This window comes from Tupaia chinensis, unplaced genomic scaffold (assembly GCF_000334495.1).
Source record: "Tupaia chinensis unplaced genomic scaffold, TupChi_1.0 Scaffold000516_1, whole genome shotgun sequence".
Lineage (NCBI taxonomy): Eukaryota > Metazoa > Chordata > Mammalia > Scandentia > Tupaiidae > Tupaia > Tupaia belangeri.
The window spans coordinates 506,257-527,644 of NW_006160029.1; the positions used below are offsets into that span (position 1 = coordinate 506,257).

The following is a 21,388-nucleotide window of genomic DNA, read 5'->3' on the forward strand; positions in this document are numbered from 1 at the left end:
TAACCATCAAGCCACCTACTGACCTGAGCCGGTCTTTTTTTTTTTTTTTTTTTTGGCCTTAAGGCATGTGCACTCACCATGGGGGTGGAGGGAGGAGAGAGAGAAACACAAACAGTGAGAGGGGAAGTGAGAAATCATCTCCCAGGGTTGATGGCCATGCCTCAATGTCTTCTCTTCCATTTTCCTCTCAGATTTTGGGCACACATGCACACATGCCGGCATGAGTTTCAAGCCACTGGGTCCAGGACTCAAGCTGTAGTTGGCCATGTGGGAGTCCAATGACCTAACCACTATACAATTTGCTATTTCTAGCCAGTCTTTCTTTTGACACAGTAAAAGACAAGGTTAAGTGCAAACACAGTCCCTCACTACCACAAGTTATGCAGTGGAGTTTCTGACATTTGGGGAAATCACAGGAGTTAGCACATTCAGAGTACAATGGATAAACCTCATCCTGGAAAACCAGGATGATATGTACAGCTTTTAATTGAGAAAAGGAAGGAAAGTTCACAGGGTGGTGCATTTCACTTTCAAAAATTATAAGCTTAAAGCTATCAGGTATGAGGTATATTTAGGAAGGACCATTATTTAATCAATTAATTATAAACCATTATAATTTGGTCCAGTCTTGTTTTAAATTACTATGAAGTAAATATTTTATTATAGTACATGAATAAATGTACTATAAATATTCCTTCTCATTTCTTTCTAGTAAGAAGAAAGGCTACTCTAGTCAAAGTGATAGTAACAGTTAAGCAAAACTGAATTAAAAGGCCTACCTTCCTATTGTATTATGATGAAAAACTTAGGACTTCTGAAATGTAAACATTTACTATCTCATTGCTATACTCTGAACTTCACCATCATCCATCATCTTTACTGAAGCAAAGAATAGTGATAATCAGTGTTAAATACATTTACCTTATTTTACCCTATTCTGAGTCAAATTTTAGTCATAATAGTGAAATAAAGTGGCGTTAAGCCAACAATGGAAAGACAATATAAAAAACATTTATATTTCATTCAGATAAAAAAAAATGGCAAAGCAAGATTAAGACAGAAAAGGATAATGTATAAATAAGTACTATGAAAAGTGAGAACAGAAGTCATTTAATCTGGAAATTTTATGTAATGTATATACTTAAATCACAAACATGTTCACAAATGTACAAACTATTTCCCACATAACACGGGGTCAAAGTTACGTGACTTGATGAGAATCAAATGAAAAGCGAAACATGTATAGCAATATCCTTAGAATTCAAATCAATTCTAGAACAATACAAAATAATCAACATTATATTACTACATTTAACAATGCTACAATTATATGTTAATTGGTAGATTCACTTCAACACCGACTAAAAAACATATTACCTATATAGTTTCTCAATCAGTCAGAACAGTCAGAATCAGAATTTTCAGATGCATTATCACTAATGGTGGGAAAAGCCCTTAAGCCTTGTTTTCTTGCACTTCTAAGTTGATGCAAATGTTCTTTCATGTCCTGAGAAACATGACAAATCCGTCCTTCTATGCCAGGTACTGCAATTACTGATGATGGCTTATCTGATTCTTCCTCAAAGGCTGTAAGTACAGTAAATTAAAATACATCATGGCCCCAAAATAAATATTCTAAATTTAAGCCTAATAAAGTTTATTAGGATACATGAATTGAAACTCACATGGATAAAATTTAACCAGAATTTCTCTGAATGTACATTCTCTACAATCAACTTTATAACTAAGAATGAACTTTCCATGGAGACATTTACTAAATTTACACAGAATTGAAAATACATTCTTTATTTAAAATATCTTTAAAGCATTTTGTTTTCAAAATTATAAATATAGCTAAGAAATTGAATATAGAAAGACAATTTTGTCAATTAACCAATTATAAAAACCCATTATGAATATGGTCCATCTAGTCTTCAATTATTGATACGTGAGTTTTTAAAGAGAATAAACCAAATCAACAGAATGTGCTCATTAGGCACAGTCATTACTAGGTAGGAAAAGACAAGATGTTTTACAGGACACTAAGGAAACCAGTTTGACTAAATAAGAGGGAAAAAAATTTGAAAAGGTGATTGAGACAAAACAAGGAGTAGAAGGATTTGAAACATGTATAATTTCTTAGAATTTATGTGCTTTTTTAAAAGGGTTATTTATTTATTGGGTTGTCAGAAAAGTCATGACGTATTGAATAAATGAATGATTTATTATAAAGGAAGGAAGGAAGGAAGGAAAGAAGGAAGGAAGGAAGGAAGGAAGGAAGGAAGAAAGGAAGGAAGATACATCATGGCTTTTCTGACAACCTAATAGTTCATAAGAAAGACAGAGACAGAAACAGACACACAGAAAAGATAAGCACTCTCAACAGGGTGTCACACTACAATCCTCCCCCCAGTCTTCCCAGACTGCCAGGATGATGGGCATGTAGGTCTACCTCAAAACTGACCCCTACTCTTCTGTATGGATTCAAACATTATTAAGCAGCCTGCTACCACTACACCACTGTGGCTAGATCTACTTGTGCTTTTTAGCTTTGTGTTTTTGTTATGCCTTTCTTATCATTGTTTCTGTTTCCTTCAGGCCTAGCTTTTTGCCTAGAAAAGTAAAACTCAGTCTTTATTATTTTGTTCATCTTCTATTATATTTCTCCAAGCAAAAGAAAATAGAGTATCAAATACTATTTAAATTCTAAATAGCTCAGAATTTAACAAATAATTTATTCAATAAGAGACACTTCCAGGGCTAGCTGATAGTATAACTGTTGACTCCCACATGGTCAACTTTCAGTTCAAGTCACAGACCTGGCAGCTTGAAACTCACGCAGGGCTTGTATGCATATATGTCCCAAATTCTGAGAGGGGAATGGAGGAGAGGGGATTGCAGCATGGTCATCTCTCCTTGAGATGGGGGAATGATTTGCATTTTCTGTATCTGTCTCTCCAGCACACACACACCCTATAGCAAAAATCCCTCAAAAAATAAAAAGAAAAGAAACACCTCTAATAAAATAAAACTGTATCATTACCTGTTAGTGATGGAGATTTGTTTGTAGTAGTAATTAAACTCATTCGATGACCAGAAAGACACTTTTTCCTTCCCTGTAAAATTTTGATTGACTCAAAGTGATTCATGACTATAGTAGAAAGTACTTGTGCAGTTTCTGTGTCAAACAATCGAGGACAACTTTTAAGCATAGTGTAACCATCCTTTCCCTGAAATATCAAAATATATCTTAGTGTTGTAATCCAGAAATGTGAATAAAATACATATTTTAGATTTATAATTGACATGGAAATGCAATTTCGTATATATGTACAAAAGGACACATATTTCTATATATGTAAACTAATACACTTAAAATTCCTGTCCCACTTCCTGGATCTAGACATGATAACCTTCAACCTGTTATCCCTAACTCTGTTGCCTGCAACTTTAAAAATGACCTCCCTATAATCTGTAAATATTACAAGATAAAATCAACTGGGAGGGCTATTGAGGATAATATTACTGATCCTGATCTCTAACCTACTAAAATGGCTGTCAGCACCAGCACTCTGAATCAATCTGGATTTTTTTTTTTTTTTCCTATAAGGCACATGTGCTTACCAGAGAGACAAAGAGAAAAAGAGAGGCAGAAAGTGAGAAATCACCCACTGGGAGCATGTCGAGAGTGCAGTCCTTTCTCATCCATTCTCCTCTCGGGATACTAAGAATGTAGGGGACCAGCAGTTAGCGTAATGGCTATGTCGCTGGACTCCCACATAGTCAACCGCGGTTCACGTCCTGGACCTGGTGGCTTAAAACTCATGCTGGGCGCCTGTGCGTGTGTGCCCAAGATCCCGAGAGGAGAACGGAGGAGAAGGGATTGCAGTGTGGCCATCCCCCCTGGGGGGTAATTTCTTGCTTTTTCTCTCTCTCTCTCTGGCAAGCACACGCGCCCTGTAGTGAAAAACCTCTCCAAAAAAAAAAAAAAAAAAATGTATGCCCATGCATCCAGCATAAATTTTAAGCCACTGGGTCCAGGACTCGAACTGCAGCCTCAACCATGTGGGCGTCCAAAGACATTATACCCATTATGCCATCGGCTGGTTCCTCAATCTGTACTTTAACAACCTTCCTGCCACTACACTGACACTGCTCTAGATACAAATATTAAAGAACCCCTTGAACTAAACTAAAAAATCCTTATAAATTTAGTGACCCAAATTTTATTGCATATAGCTAAATATTATATAAGTAAAATATCTTTAAAACATGAAAATTAAATGTGTTACAGTGTTTATCATTAAATTTAAGATTAGCAATCCATTATGACTTTTTTTTCGTAGTTGTTTAGCCACTTCTGGCTATTATTTGCATCATTTCAAATAAGTAATAGTATTAAACACAAATTTTGGATGTTCCATTATCTTTAAATCTGATTAAATACAAAACATAATTAGGGACCAGCAGTTAGCATAATGGCTATGTCGCTGGACTCCCACATAGTCGACCGCGGTTCGAGTCCCAGACCTGGTGGCTTAAACTCATGCCAGGCACATGTGCCTGCATGCCCAAGATCCCAAGAGGAGAATGGAGGAGAAGGGACTGCGGCATGGCCATCCCCCCTAGGGAGGTGATTTCTCACTTTCTGTCTCTCTGTCTCTCTCTGTCTGTTGAGTGCACGCGCCCTATAGCAAAAACCTCTCCAAAAAAAAAAAAAAAAAACCATAATTAAATCATACCTCCATAATATAAGATAAAATAAGTTTAATTCAAGATTTATAAAATACAATCAAGTTTTTTTTAAACTATTGAGGGTTGAAATCATCAAAAGAAAATTGTGTGTGTTTGTACACATGAACATGAATATATGTGTTAACATAAAACAATCATTTTATTTATGTTGTTCAGAAGAACTTAATCTCACATTTGCAATATACTCCTTAATAGCAAGAAGGTAAGTTTTTTTTTTCTGTAAGTATTGTCCTTGAACTTTTACAGTATCTCTTATGATTCTGTGTCCTGGATCTGCATCTGGATCAAACCCAAATTCTATTCCAGCAACTTGAGGAAATCTGAAATTTTAAAACATATTCATGGATAATTCTGTAAAATATGTATTAATAATATGCAAGATTAAGCACTGAAATTTAAGTGAGCACATTGTGCTATTTAAACTGCCAAAGTATGTACCCATTAGGGGCTTTACAAACCTGAGAAGAATTTGCCAAGTAAGCAATGTTTTTAGTAAATAAAATTTGATAGTAAACACTATCCTTACTTTTGTGCACTCAAGGAGAATTACAAGAATTTTCCTTCTACAATGCTGAACTACTTTGAGACTTTTGTCATCTCAGTTTCCATGTTCAATTCCCAAAGGTGTACAGTAGTTAGAACAGACAATATATGTCTGTTGAAATTTTTTGACTATCTATGCAGCCCATACAAAATGTAATAATACCTAACTTCTGCCTATTATTTCAACATTTAAAAATGTCTAGAAAAATTTTTACTAAGTTTATAGACCATTGTGGCTTAAAATACAGGCTAATAGCAAATGTGAATTTTACTTAGGAAGTTTCTAGAGGTATTCCTTACAAAGTGAGGCAGAAATCCTCCAGAGTAACTGAAACTAAGGTATAAGAAGTTTGCATAATTTCAAATTATACAATATTCATATTAAGATACCTTGGGCAAAGAAAAAAACTAGCTGCAAACCAGACCCCCCCCAAAGTGTCTTATGGGAAGATTCTGTGAAATTATATTTTGGCTAGAAGGCACATGCACTTGTCAGCAGGAGACGACGGAAAGGGAAAGGGAAAAAGCACCTTCCACAGGGGTACAGTCATGTAATTCCTGTTTCATTTCTCCATCCTCTCACACACATGTGCCAGCTTGTTTCTCAAGCTGCCAGGTTTGAAACTCAAATAGCATGCTGGCCATGTGGAATCTAGCTGCCTGAACCACCAGAACACAGAGCTAGCCAAAATTCTCTGAAATTTCAATCAAATTGCCTCTTATTTGTGCAACTTTATATGATATGCTCAAGTGAACATCAGCAGAAATTTGAAAAATTTTTGTTATCATTCTCCTCCTGATCAACAGAGTATAAGATACAACCTTTCATCTTAAGACACATTTTGTCTTATTCAACCTTTCACAATTAGAATACGCAAACAACTTTTATAAGTTTTCCTTTGCCTGCAATGAGCTTGTTACTATTGGTTATTATTTTTTCAATAATTTTAAAATATATTCATTAATAATCACTGAACACCTTTTATTGTCAAGAACTATGCATGGCACTAGAAATATACAGTGAAAAAGATACAAACCCTGCTATCAAGAGGATGGTCCTCTCATTTGGGAAACAGTTAATCAAGCAGGAAATTATCACACTGTGTGACGAGTGAGTGCAGGATGCTGTGAGAACACAAAAGATGGGTAGGAAACCTGGCCTGGATGAAGCAAAAGTCTTTCTTCATCTCGGGAACCAGCAGTTAGCGTAATGGCTATGTCGCTGGACTCCCACATAGTCAACCGCGGTTCGTGTCCCAGACCCGGTGGCTTAAAACTCACGCTGGGCGCGTGTGCGTGCGTGCCCAAGATCCCGAGAGGAGAATGGAGGAGAAGGGATTGCGGCGTGACCATCCCCCCTGGGGGGTGATTTCTCACTTTCTGTCTCTATGTCTCTGTCTGGCAAGCGCACGTGCCCTACAATGAAAATCTCTCAAAAAAAAAAAAAAAAAGTCTTCATCTCTAAAGTGGAAGCCTAAACAATCGTTTTTCTCTAATAATTATTTCTTATTATGAATATTTCCTCTATTCTGAGTAAAACAAGTCAGGCTATGAGAGACACTGTATGTTCCCACTTAACATATACCAACTGTCCGTACTCTATGGTAGAGACTGAAAGACTGGAGGACATAAAAGCATTGAAAATTGCTATGGACACTGAAAACAAGGTAGAAGGAGAGTGGGAGAGGGGAAGAGTGGAGGAAGGGAATTTTGGGAAAAAATGTAGAAGTAAGACATTTGTGGGACACAGATATGGTTTGTTGCCTGCTGATTATGTTGTATATAGTATTCTCAGCTCACCTGGTGTGTGGTGAATATCCTGTGGGTAAAATCTCTTTCTAATCTACATGATGTACAGCGATTGACTATATAAATAATAATTAAATTTTAAAAGCTGCCTTCTAAATTAATAACCCAGTCTTGCATTACCCAGTCTTGGAGAAGAGTAAATATTATTGCTTTATTCCTAAATGAAATATAATGAATATGTTGCAAAATTAAAATTCAGTTACCTAAACTACCTATCTAGTACTGAAAACCATGATTAGATACAAATCTCTTAACTAATACTAAAATATTCTTCCTTCTATGTTTTATTCAGTGGAGAAATACTGACTGCCGCATCAAGACTAAGATAAAGTTGTTCACATAGCTACCTATATCAAGAAAAAAAAGATAGTTTTAATCTTAGAAAAAAATGTTTTTAATTACCCAAAGGTTTCCTATGTCAAAGATTACTGATATAGTACCCATCATCCTAACACACTCATGCATACCCAAACACACGCCCACAACTGATCCTGATCAAAGAGAAAGACAGAGACAAAGAGGAAAAAAGAATCAACCTGATGTTTACTGTAATTAGTACATTGTTGGAAAAAGAAGAAAGTGATCTGACATGTAAGATTTTGCATAAAAGCAGAGAAGTACTGGGAAAGGAATAGTCAGAAGATACAAAAAAGAGAGAAAAACTGAACATAGGACTGACGATGAACAGTTCTGCTGGCAGTGATGACATGGCAACCAAGTGATGGTAGCAGACAAGGAAAGGAGTGGGCCTGGCCAATGGAAATAATTTAACAATGGGGAAAAGATTCAGCAATAGAACAAAAGAAAGACATAGATACCTCTCTCTTTTCCCTTCACTGCTTTATGTGAGACTAAGAAACCAGACTGAAAGAAACACAAGAGAGAAGAGTGTCTCATGTCATAGTATCTCAAAGTGACCAAAGATGGTCACATAGTCACAATCTGCAATCTAAGGTAGAAGGTTTCCATTCTGGGTTAGATATAAGCATACTCCATCTTGTCTATCACAATGAACACACTGATAAAACCTAGACAGAATAGATGGAACAGATTATTATTAAAGAATGAAAAAGTAAACTGCTTTACAGGTGAATTCCGGGGCGGCAGGGGGGGGGGTGTGAAGAAAAGAGAAGAAAACAATTTGAAGTATCACTGAACAAGCAGGAGGGTGCGATTTTTTTTCTCCAGTAATTCCCAGCCTAAACTCAAGTGCCAGGAGTGGGCACCAGTGTCTGCAGGCAGAGAGAGCTCCAAGAGAAGCCCTCTAGCTCTGGATCCAGGAGGAGAAAGGGAACTACTGAAACTCAGAAAAGGTGTTTAAGTACCGCACAACCAGCCTATAAGCAAGACAGTGGCGTTGGCAACAGGCAGAAACAACAGAAGCCTGCAAGAATCAAAACTCTAAAAGAGAGAGTTCTTAAAAGAGTGTGGGGAAACTCACCAATCATTTTTTTTCTCCATCAATCCTCAGGTCCACTGCTGTTTTACCCTTGATGAAAGATCCTTCAAAATGTGCAGTAACTAAGGTCCTAGCATTTTTGTCTAGAACTAAAAAGAGAAGCCCAAGGAACTGAAAAGTTTGGGGGAGACTGTAGAGAGGGTGAAACCTCAAGAAAGCAAATCCATAAAGTCATTTATAAACTCCTAAGCCCACCACTGATCTACACAAGTGTAGAACTGGTCCTATTCAGCATTAACAAAAGCTAAAAACAGAACTAGAGCCTGGGTCCAAGGCTGACCACTAGGTGGCAAACATGGAAGATACGCAGCAATAGAAGACTCTGAAAGTGGAAACCATAGTCTACAGAGATGAGTTTGAACTAGTGACCTGAATCTAACAAAGTTGACTACTTGCTGAAACAAAACTATTAACATTTTCCATAAAACTGAAATGAGATCAGAGTCTCGAGGTAATATTCAAATTATCTACAATTTAATCCAAATTTATTCAGCAAAATAATTCAGCTTGGGGGGGATGATAATCAAAGGATGCCAATGCTAAGTTGACACAATGTATAAATTAGCTAAGATTTTTAAAGTAGCCATTATAAAAATACTCCAACAAGCAGTCAAAAACATTCTTTAAACCAATGGAAAAGTAGAAAGCCTCTGGACTGAAACAGATAATATAAAAAATAATTAAATAAAAATTTTGACCTGAAAATAAAAGCACTGTTTTTTTCCTGGTTATATATCCTTGTCTGTTATTTTCAGCAGTATGATTTTGATGTGTTTTGGTGTAAACGTAAAAAGAAAAGATACATCACACAACACTAAACAAAAGAAAGCTGGACTATTGATGATACACATACACATATGCCTGCACACACACATTAGGTTAAAAATATGAAAGAACAAAGAAAATTATTGTTGATAAAGAGGAACATTATATCAGGGCAGAGATTTTTTCTTTCCTTTTCTTTTTAAAGGATTCTTTTATTTATTTATGTATTTATTTTTAATTTGACCAGAGAGGGACAGAATGAGAGAGCAAGAATGAGAGAGAGAGAAGGAAAGTGACATAGCAAGCTGCCAGGTCCTGGACTCAAACTGTGGTCAGCCATATGGGAGTCCAGAGCTCTTAACCACCATATCACCTACTGGTCCCAAAGGGCAGAGACATTTTCTATAAAGAGTCAGATACATATTTTAGGCTTAGCAGACTGTACAGAGGATGGACTTCAATGGCATTATACTGAGTGAAAAAAAGGCAACTGCAAAAGGCCACATTACTATAATCCCACCTATATATTTATTAAATGAAATTTATAATGATGGTAAGCAGGGTAGTGGTTGCTGGAGATTAAGGATGATGAAAGGAAAAGGGATGGAGTAACTACAAAAAATAGGTAACATGAGGGAGATTTTTGTGGTAAAGAATGAAAAAGTAAACTGGTTAGTTCTCTATGGTGATTGTGATGGTGGAAACATGAACTTACATGTGATAAAGGAGAATAAAACTTTACAAACACATTGTACCAATATTTTCTGGTTTTGATCATATATCATGGTTATGTAAGATGGAACTTTAGGGAAAAATGAGGAAAAGGCACACCAGACTCCACTATTTTTTGCAAATTCCTGTGAATCCATAAATAAAACATTTAAAAAGAAGTAAACCTAAACAAACAACAAAAAAAAGTCTCTTCATATAAAGCCCTATAGAGATTTTATTTTATCCTTTGATATTTTTCTATCTAAATATGCTCTCAAAGACATAAATAAAAGATCTACCATGTGAAATACATGTACAAGTTCATAGACTATGGTTCTTTATAAATGATCTTAATGAATAAATCTGAGAGAGCCTATTATTAGGTCATTAGAGTTGACATGCAAACTACCTCAAACTGGGACCAGCTGGTGCTCTGGTGGTTAAGGCAAATGGATCCCACAGGGCTGACTCTGTGATTCAAGTCCCAGACCCCGTGGCTTGAAGAATATGCTGAGTATGTTTGCTTGTGTGCCCAAAAGTCCCAAGAGGAGAATGAAGAAGGGATTGTGGTGTGGACAGTGTGCTTTCTCACTTTCTCACTCTCACTTTTTCTCTCTCCCTTTCTCTCTGTCTCTCTCTGACTGCTGCTATGTCTGGATAGCAAAAAAAAAAAAAAAGAAAAGAAAAAGAAAGAAAAAATTAAAAATAGGATTTCAAAAAATAACTTCAAACTGAGTCACTTGGACAGTAACTGATTGCCTGTCTGGAGGCAAAAAGTCCATGATCAAGGTATCAGCAAGACTTACTCCTTTTGAGGGCAGTAAGGGAGAACCTGTTCCATGCTTCTACCCTAACTTGTGCTTCTCTGCTGGTACTTGGGCACATTCCTTGACACAGATCTCTGCCATCATCCTCACACACCATTCTTCCTGTGTACATATTTCTTCTTGTCATAAGGACAACATCATACTGGACAATAGGTATACCCTAACCCAGTATAAGCAACAACCCTGTTTCCAAAGTCACATGAGGAAGTTCTGAGACTTCAACATATAAAGTTTAAAAGAAGGGAAAGGGGAAAGCACAATTCAACTCACAACCATGCACTTACCTTGGGTTCATAGAGAAAAATCAGAAAAACAAATATGTAAGTAAATGTTTATTTGGGCCATGTGTTAACTTCCAGGTTTTCAGTTTTGAACATTTAAACATTAGATTAAAATATTGAACTATTGGCTTATCATATATTTTGGTTTGATGGTTAGGGAAAAGGAATGAAGCACCCCAACCCTTGAAATCTATTAATTTAGTCTCATTTTTAAGAATTCTACAAAGGGATTTGGGTACAGGCCCAATCAACAAAACAGTACCTTATTTTTCAAATAAGAAAAAGATGAGGGACCAACAGATGGCATAATGGTTTCATCACTGGACTCCCACATGGCCAACCATGGTTCAAGTCCTTGATCCCAGGTGTGTGCATGTGTGCCCAAAATCCTGAGAGGAGAATGGAAGAGAAGGGATTGTAGATAGCCATTCCTTCTGTGGGGTGATTTCTCATTGTCTGTCTCTCTGTCCCTTTCTGTCTCTCTGGTGAGTGCACATATTCTATTGCAAAAATCACTCTTAAAAAAGAAGAAGGAGGACGAAGAGGAGGAGGAGGAGGAGAAAGAGGAGGAATGATGCATCCCAACACTTTAAGTCTATTAATTTAGTCTCTTTTATTTTATTTTTTTTTGAGAGGTTTTTGCTATAGAGCACGTGTGCTCGCCAGACAGAGACAGAGAGACAGAAAGCGAGAAACCACCCCAAGGGGGGATGGCCACGCCACAATTCCTTCTCCAATTCCTTCACCTCTATTTTCCTCTCGGGATCTTGGGCACACACGCACACATGCCCGGCATGAGTTTTAAGCCACCGGGTCTGGGACGCGAACCGCGGTCGACCACGTGGGAGTCCAGTGACATAGCCATTACGCTAACTGCTGTTCCCTCATTTTTAAGAATTCTACACAAAGGGATTTGGGTACAGACCCAATCAACAAAATAGTTCCTTATTTTCCAAATAAGAAAAAGAAGAGGGACCAACAGATGGCATAATGGTTTAATCACTGGACTCCCACATGACCAACCATGTGTGTGTGTGTGGGGGGGGGGGGGCAGACAGAAAGAGAGAGAGAGAGAGAGAGAGAGAGAGAAGGAGGAGGAGGAGGAGGAGGAGAAAAAATGTTTGGTAGTAAAATATTTAAGGACTCACCAAATATACTCATATAAAACTGAAAGTAATCTTAGTGTTTTTATTTTATTTGGGCGGGGGAGGTTCATGAACACACACGTGCCTGATATGTTTGTCAGGCCTCCAGGTCCAAGAGTTGAACTGTGGAATCTGTAATGAGAAATCCAACTCCTTAACCACCATGCCATCTGCTGGCCCTGTAATCTTAATTTTTAATAGTATAGTTGTTTTTTTTTAATTCATGATAGAGTGCATGCATGACCCTGATACAGAGAAAGAGAGAGAGAGAGATGCTCCACGGGGCTCAGTCACACCATGATTGACCCTCTTCCTACAATCCTCCAGTCCACAGACTCCTGGACTTGTGCACATGCACTCCTCGTGTTTTTAGGCCAACTAGTTCAGAAACTCAGATGGTGGTGGGTATGTAGCTTCTGGCTCCATAGTCCAGAATGCTACCAAAGGCTGCCCTTTGGAAGCTGGACCAGAAGTATAACTGTTACACACTCATACTTTGCCAGTCTCACATTATTTAGTAAGAAATATTTAAAAAACCCTATGTACTAACATATTAAATTTTTATTAGCTAACATTTTTAAATGTTAAATCATTACTATTTCAGAATTTTCTTTAAGCTCTATTATATAAAAAAATAATTAATGAGCACATTAATCAGTAGAAACCTATATACATACCTCCCATCTAGAGCTGGATACTTGAAAACCCCATTTTCAAGTGCCTCAAGCAGTTGTGCACCTGTTACTGTGACAACTAAAACTGGATCCACTATGGGCAGAATAGCCAAAAGATCATGCAAAGTGAAATTCCCTGCTGGATGTATTCGATCAGATCTGAGAGTGCCTACAGTAATTAAAGGGGAAAAATAAAACTTTACCTTTATGATTCAATGTTACATTCAAATCTTAAGATTTATAAGCCACATTGCCAAAAGATACTAATCATTTTTCTGATGCCTTCCCCATGTTTATTTACATTTTAACCATGTGTTTATATCTACCATATAAGTTTTAAGAGATTTAATTTCAGCTGTGCTTCCATTTCTCTTTAATTATAGAATGTCACAGCTCAGAAGTCATTATCTATCTCTACCCTGCTTTCTGATAGAATCATGCCTAAATCCTCTCAAAGCAAAATCATCTATTGGGTCATCGAAAATGTTTAGGTGCATTTTTGTGTAAAAACAAAAAATCCAAAAATATGTCTTGACTTTTGCAGTGACTCAATATTTTTAAAGATCGCTATAAGAAGCAACTCCAAAGACTACTGAAGTTGAATACAATAGTCAAAGTTTTAAAAACCTGGTGCTTTCATTTTTCAAATAAACTGAACTATCTAATTCTGTATGTTGTACCAGAGCAAAGCAGAAAATGAAGAGCTGGTCTCATAAAGTTAAGGGACTGAATCTCTAAATAGGATTTCACATGTAATAAAAATAGTCTACTGCTACTATAAATCTAAAAAATTCATTTTACTCTTTTTAAAAATATTTTTTTTATTTTTACAAATTAAATAAATTACCTGAATTAAGTAGTGCTACATCAGCACGAGTAGCTTCCAACATTGCATTAGTTACCAAATTTCCAAGATTACTCTCAGATCTTCTTACAGTAATTTCGCGGCCATCTAATTCCATATTAATTGGGCAGAGAACTTCTTCTAACATATACTAAGAGGAGAAAAAAATAAGCTATCTAAAATCAATGTTTCTCATATTTTAATTTCTTCTTTTGACTATTTCTTCTTTATGTCCAGTTCAAAATTTACTGAAACTTTTTCTCTCCAAATACCAAGATACCAAAAGGACGGCAAAATACTACATATTCCCACAGTCATTTACTTTTCAGAGCCATTTAAGGAGCCAAATTATCAGAAAATTTAGGAGCCCCCCGTCTATACCTTCCAAAGCTAGAAAACAATTATAGGACCATCTAATATTCCTGACATGCCGGGGATCCAACATAAAGCTATCCATTAATACTCAAACCAAAGTCAAAAAGGGAGCTCTTTTTCCAAAGAACAAATCAGGTACCAGAAATATATGAGATAATACATGCATGAATGTGAACAGAACATGACTCATATTTCCCATCAGCTCTTGTAAATGTAACACACACACACACACACACACACACACACACACACTTAGGGCACTATAGCTTTTCCAAAGTGTATGGAGCCCTGAAAAAAAAGAGACAACACTCAAGGTCTCGAATGCATATAAAAGTTTAAGTGGCATGATTATAAACCATTAAAAGTTTAAGGAAGTTAAGTAGGAGAGAAGACAGTATCTTTTCATTACAAGCTTTAGTAAACTCAGTGCTTCTTAAATTTGATTAGTAAGCCCTGTATTAAAGAAACAAATCATTGTAGAATCTGAATGTTAAAAAATATTTTCGGGGGATCAGCATTTAGCGTAATGGCTATGTCGCTGGACTCCCATGTAGCCGACCGCGGTTTGAGTCACAGACCCAGTGGCTTAAACTCACGCCGGGCGCGTGTGTGTGCGTGCCCAAGATCCTGAGAGGAGAATGGAGGAGAAGGGATTGCAGTGTGGCCATCCCCCCTGGGGGGTGATTTCTCGCTTTCTGTCTCTCTCTCTCTCTGTCTGGTGAGTGAACACGCCCTATAGCAAAAACCTCTCCAAAAAAAAAAATTATTTTAGAGACCAGCAGTTAGCATAATGGTTATGTCGCTGGACTCCCATTAAAAGACAGCGGTTCAAGTCCTGGACATGGTGATTTAAACTCACGCCAGGTGCGTGTGCATGCATGCCCAAGATCCCGGGAGGAGAATGGAGGAAAAGGGATTGCGGCGTGGCCATCCGCCCTGGTGGGTGATGTCTTGCTTTCTGTCTCTCTGTCTCTCTCATCTTTCTGGCAAGCTCATGCGCTGCTCTATAGCAAAAATTTCTAAAAAAAATTTTTTTTTTCCCTGGGAGTGCAGTTGGCATAATGGCTATGTCGCTGGACTCCCATGTAGTCGACAGCAGTTCAAGCCCTGACCCAGTAGCTTAAACTCACTCTGGCTCTGTCTGCATGCATGCCCAAGATCCCAGAGGAGAATGGAGGGGAAGGGATTGTGGCGTGACCATACCCCCTGGGGGGTGATTTCTCACTTTCTGTCTCTATCTGGAGAGTACACATGCCCTATAGCAAAAAAAAAAAAAAAAATTGTAACAACCTAAGTAAGTTTAACATTACAGCAGGTCTATATTCCTATTACTTTTAAAGTCAACATAAAATATAAATTGAATACAGAAATTAAAATTCAATAAAGCCAAAACTAGCACTAATTTACTGTGACTGGTGATGCCATTTGCAGGTCAGATTATTTCTTAATTACATGTTATTATGTTGTGGAATTGTCCAATAAATGTTTATGTGATCAGTCTGTACTTTGCTGAATAATATAAGTAATATTCACCTACCTGTATGTTTTGAGTATAATCTTTTACTATTGCTTTAATATATGAATCTTCTTCCACACAATTCATAATGTCCACTTTCTCAAATACATATTGGAAAGATGCATCAAAGATTCTTATATTAATTTTTGTCAAGTTTTTAAAATCAGATCCACTTTTGACGATCCAAGTTTCATTCACCTTCCTGATTCCATAATCATGGTCATGGCCTCCTAGAATCAAATTGACCCCTTCTGCTCTTCGAGCAAGCCTTGTATCATTTCCCCACTTCATATGAGTTATTGCAATAACAAGATCTGCTCCTTCTTCTTTAAGTTCTACTGCTATTTCATTAGCAACTTCAACATAATCTTTATAGTTTACGTTTGACTTATTAACCGTAGCCAATGTATCTAGCCAATCTTCTTCAACTAATCCCATTAAGCCAATTTTTATATTGTTCCAATGAACTATTTTTTTTACTGTACCATGTCCAAGAGGTTCAGAAGTAAATCTGTCATAGACATTACTGAGAAACCATGTAAAGTGCATTTGTTTCATGTACTCTTCTAAAATATCCACACCAAAATCAAACTCATGGTTACCTAAAAGTAATAATAATAAAATTTTAAAATTAATTCACACAAATGTTATTCCATTTCCATATGTATTTCTACAAGTAGTAGAGTTTCTTATATTTGCAAAAATATAATGTTAAGACTGTGTTTTATCATTTGCTACATGTAATTACTTTCACTTACAAATGAAGACTTTTAGAAGCCCTCATTCTACAAAATTTCTCTTTATAATACATATAATATTACATTCTCAAAGAAATTCTAGACCCAGTTCCATGATGCAGCAGTAAAAGCATTGCTCAAGGGAAGCCTGATTCTACATGTCAACTGTGGTTCAAACTCCTTGCTCAACTGATTTGAAAAGCACTAAACATGAATGCAAGTGCCCAGTATTTGATGGGCTGGAGTTTAGGGGAAGGGGACGGTGGCATGACTAGACACTGTGAAGAAAGCTTCTTTCTCTCTCTCTCTCTTATGTACATGCACATGTACACTATCATGAATAAAGGGAAAACAATACATATTTTTTAATCTAAAAGAGAACAGAAAAGATGGAGAAAATATAATGATATGATCAATCATAGGTTAATAGCATGCTAATTTTATAGGTCATTTTTAGTCAGTTTAAGCATACTGGCCTTCTTAATAAAAAGACATATTTTTAATCCTAATATAATACATTAAAAAAATCATACTGTGAATGAGTCAAAGGAAATCCTAGTGTAGTTCTACTGTTTAAAAACTTTTGTGCTCTTTTTGAGGGTAAACAGTAGTGATTTTCAAAATCAGTAATATTATTGAAATCACTAACACAAACTACTACTACGACAAATCCTGTCATAGATCTATTTATAAATTTAAAAATGGCCCAGTAATAATAATAATTTTCTACTGTTCTTTTTAAATCATTTACTATTCTAAAACATCAGATTTATATAAAGCAAGCTGTTTGAACATAGTAAAATTTTGTAGGCATTTTAAAATTAATAATTATCTGTGAAACAAACTACTTATGCAAAAATTAAGTGTAATCTCATTCCTGCCAAAAATGTGTTGACAAATGATGTCAATCTAACTGTAGTTTGTTTTAAAGTCATAGATCTTTATGAATTATATTTGCTCTTTTATGTCTCTAGTGAATTCTTTTTAGTGCAAAATTCTTATTACTGATAACTCTAACACATCTCCCTGTTTCTAACAGCATTTGGGGGGAAATTATTTGCTAGAATCATTAGGAGTAGTGAGGCAGTAGTTGAACTATTTGTAATGTTCTATAATAACACTTTTGATATTAGCAAATCACATGATAACAAGATATAATGGTGGAACTAATAAGCAATTAGAGGAAGGTTGGAGATATAAGGTTAATATGCAAAATTCAGTACTTCCTTATATACCAGGAAAGACAACTAGAATTTGCAATTTAAACAAAATATAGTTTAGATTAGCACTCCCCAAAAATGAAAGACTTTCATATAAATCTAACAAAATAAGTATATGATCTATATGTGAAAATCAAGCACATTATTTTGTGGATATCAACAAACTGATGCTACAGTTTATATGGAGAGGAAAAAGATCAGGATAGCAAAGAGAATATGGAAGGAGAACAAAATTAGAGGATTAACAGAACTCAAGACTCGAGACAGGGTGGGATTGGCAGAAATATATACATAAAGATAAGGGGAACAAGATAAAGAGCCCAAAACAGATCCATGTAAGTACAGTCAAGGAACCAAAAGCAATGTGATGGGGAAAAGACAGCCTTTGGGGGCTAGCCATTGTCATGGTGGTTTGGGCAGCTGGCTCCAACATGGCCCTCTGTGACGTTAAGTCCTGGACCCTGCAGCTTGAAAAACATACAAGCATGCCTGCCAAAAATCCAAAAAGGAGGGAGAGCTGAAGGAGAGGGGACTGCAGTATGACCATTCCCCATGGGGTGGAGTGTGCATTCTCATTTCCTCTCACATCTGTTTCTTTCTCTCCCTCTGTCTTTCTCAGGCAAACGCCAGTAAAATTAAAATTAAGGGGGGAAAATCTTTTTCAATGAATGGGGGGATGACACATTACACATCCACATGCAAAAAAAAGAAAAAAGAAAAAAAAGAATCTAGAAACAGAAAAAAGAATCTTTCCAAGCAATTCATTAAAAATTAATTTCTGACCTAAATTTAAAACACGAAAAGTATAAACCTCTTAGAAGACAACATAGGAGAAAAATTTAGATGGCCTTGGATTTAATGATGATTAGATGCACTGAAGACTGAAAGAATTGATAAGTTGAACTTCATCAAAATTAATTTTTTTTTATTCTGAAAAAGACACTATTAAGAGAATGGAAAGCTAAAGAATATAGAAAATATGTGAAAAAGACATGACTGATAAAGGACTATTATCCAACATACACAAAGAACTCAATAATAATCTCAATAATAAGAAAACAAATACCACTTGATTAAAATGAGTCAAAGACTTTAACAGACAACTCATCAAAGAAGATACACAGATAGCAAGTAAGCATATGGAAAAGACTCTCCACATCAAAGGTCATCATGAAAATGCATATTAAAATAAGATACTACTACACACCCAGTAGAATAGCCAAAATCCATACCACCACCAAAAGCTGACAACAATGTGGACCAACAAGAATTCTCATTCATTGCTAGTGGGAATACACCATTTTGAAAGACAGTTTGGCAGTTTCTTACAAAACTAAATGTACTTTTACCTTATGATTCAGTGATCATATTCCTTGATATTTACCCAAAGGAGTTGGAAACTTACATCAATGTAAAAATCTGCACACAGATGTTTAAACAGCTTTTTCACAACTGCCAATTTGGAAGCAACCAAGATATCCTTCAGTAGGTGAATGGATAAGTAAACTGTGGTACATACAGACAATGAATTACTGAGTCGTTCAAAAAAATAAGCAATCAGCCATAAGACAACACTTACATGTTGCTAAGTGAAAGAAGCTAACCTGTCAAGGCTACTATTGTATACAACTATATGCTATTCAGGAAAAGGCGAAACTGTACGAAAGGGTAAAAAGGTCAGTGGGTCCCAAGGGTTAGAGAAGAAGGAGGGATGAATAGGCAAAGCACAGAGGATTTTCAGGGCAGTGAAAATTCTTATAAAACTAAAAGGATAAACAGATGTCATTATAAATTTGTCCAAACTCAGATAATACAGTAGACCAAGGGTGAACCTTAATACAAACTACAGAGTTTTTAGATAACTATGTATTAATGCAGGTTTATCAGTTGTAATAAATATTCTACATTGATTAGGAATGTTAATAATGGGGTAGGCTACGCATTTGTAGGAGTAGGAAGTATATGGGAAATATCTGTACCTTTTGCTCAATCTTGCTGTGAAACTAAAACAGCTCTAAAATATAAAGTTTATTTTTTAAAAAGATAAAACAGTAAAGATATATAAAAGTCGAACAGTTTTTACAAACATCACAATGTCAGATTATATATAAAAATCTCTCACTGTGAAAACACTGACATGCAGTATCCCCCATATTCATAGCATAATGATTAAACTTGCATACTAACACCTCATGATTTTATGAAACAACTTCAGTTAGTCTCATGATCATAAAACAATGAAGACCACACAAATGAATACCTAGATATACAGCAATATAAAACACACAAAAATTTCTTCTTTCATAAAATGAGGAGAGGCAGACATTAATAAAGTAAATACATAAATAAAATATATCCTTTACTAGAAGCTAGTAAGTCCTATGCAAAAAACTGAAACAAGAAAAGACGATGTGCTTGGGTCGAGGGTATAATTAAAACAGGGTCCTCTGAGGGGGTGACTCTGAAGTGACATTTAAACAAGGAGAACAAGTCATGTAAATATTTGTGAGAATAGTTTCCTAGGTAGAGGGGATAGAAAATGTATAGACTTCAAGATGAGAATATAATTGATGTCACTGAGGAATAGAAAGGAGCCTGACAAATAGTCACAGCAAAGTGAGTGAGTGACAGGGAGCAGTAGATGAAACCCAAAAAGTAATAGGATCTAGATCAGAGAGTCTGGTTGGCCACATAAAACTTATTTTTACTGTAAATTAGTTCAGGAAACACTAGCAATTTTAAGTAGAAAAATGACATTATCTGACATTTTAAGAATTCCCTGTGTAATGTGATGAGAATAGTCTGCTAGGAGACAAGAGTAGAAGTAGGGAAACCATTTAATAGGGTATTATAATAATCCAGCAAAGAGACAAAGATGCTTGAAACAGAGTGATAGAGTAGAGGTGACAGAGAATGGATATATCTGGGATATTTTTGGAAAGCAGAGCCAATAGAATTTGCTAGCAAAATGGGGTAATGCTATAAAAATTCAAAGCCAAGAATAACACAAAAGATTTTTGACCTGACCAAGGGGAAGAAAGAAGATGAAATTGTATTAACTAAGAAAGTCACAACTACAGAGGAGAACATTTTGTTAGGGAATCAGGAGTTAATTTCAGACTTAACTAAATATCAAAGTCAAGATGCTAATTAAGTAGTTGGTTAATCATGTCTGGATTTGAGGGAAGAGGTCCGAATAGAACACATGCTTCTGGCGTCAGTACACAAATCGGATTTGAAGTCAGAAATTTGAAAGAGATCACCAGGACTGTAACTATACAGAAAAAGAACAAAAATTGATTTCTGGGATTATCTAACATTAAAAATATAAAGAGAACCAACAAAGAGATCCAGAAGTACCAGCCAATGTGATTGAAATAAAACAAGGAAAATGTGACATTCTGAAAACCAAGGAAGAAAGTGTTTCATAGAAAAAAGATTGATCACCTGTGTTAAATGTTGCTAAAAACAAACAAACAAGCAAAAAACTGCAAAAGGAGCATTGGTTCTATCATCAGGATGTCACTGATAATCTTAAAATGAGCATACCAAAACTTTGCCCAGTTTAAATGAGTTTGTTTTTCCAACATTTTGTAACTCAAGGACCATATACGATCAAAGGCACTCATGTTTTAATAAAGAAAAGTTCCAGGTAAGTAAAAGTAAATGAAAGAAAATCCAACTTTCTTCTGGGCCAATTTTCACCAAACTGTATTCTGTGAACTCT

General features: G+C 36.0%; 1 protein-coding gene and 1 pseudogene across 1 annotated transcript in view; both read right to left on the minus strand.

Annotated features, from left to right (window-relative positions):
* Positions 1-340: 340 nt before the first annotated feature.
* On the minus strand, positions 341-474 carry LOC114009321 (uncharacterized; annotated as a pseudogene).
* Positions 475-1,389: 915 nt separating this feature from the next.
* Positions 1,390-21,388, minus strand: part of LOC102467945 (mannosylglucosyl-3-phosphoglycerate phosphatase) — a 44,273-nt gene continuing 24,274 nt past the window's right edge. The window contains exons 3-8 of the mRNA XM_027775063.1: positions 15,726-16,306; positions 13,817-13,964; positions 12,973-13,138; positions 4,928-5,075; positions 3,044-3,230; positions 1,390-1,587 (exon numbers count right to left, since the gene is read on the minus strand). Of these exons, the coding sequence (XP_027630864.1) occupies positions 1,394-1,587; positions 3,044-3,230; positions 4,928-5,075; positions 12,973-13,138; positions 13,817-13,964; positions 15,726-16,306 (1,424 nt within the window). The 3' untranslated portion in view covers positions 1,390-1,393. The remainder of the gene's footprint in view (positions 1,588-3,043; positions 3,231-4,927; positions 5,076-12,972; positions 13,139-13,816; positions 13,965-15,725; positions 16,307-21,388) is intronic.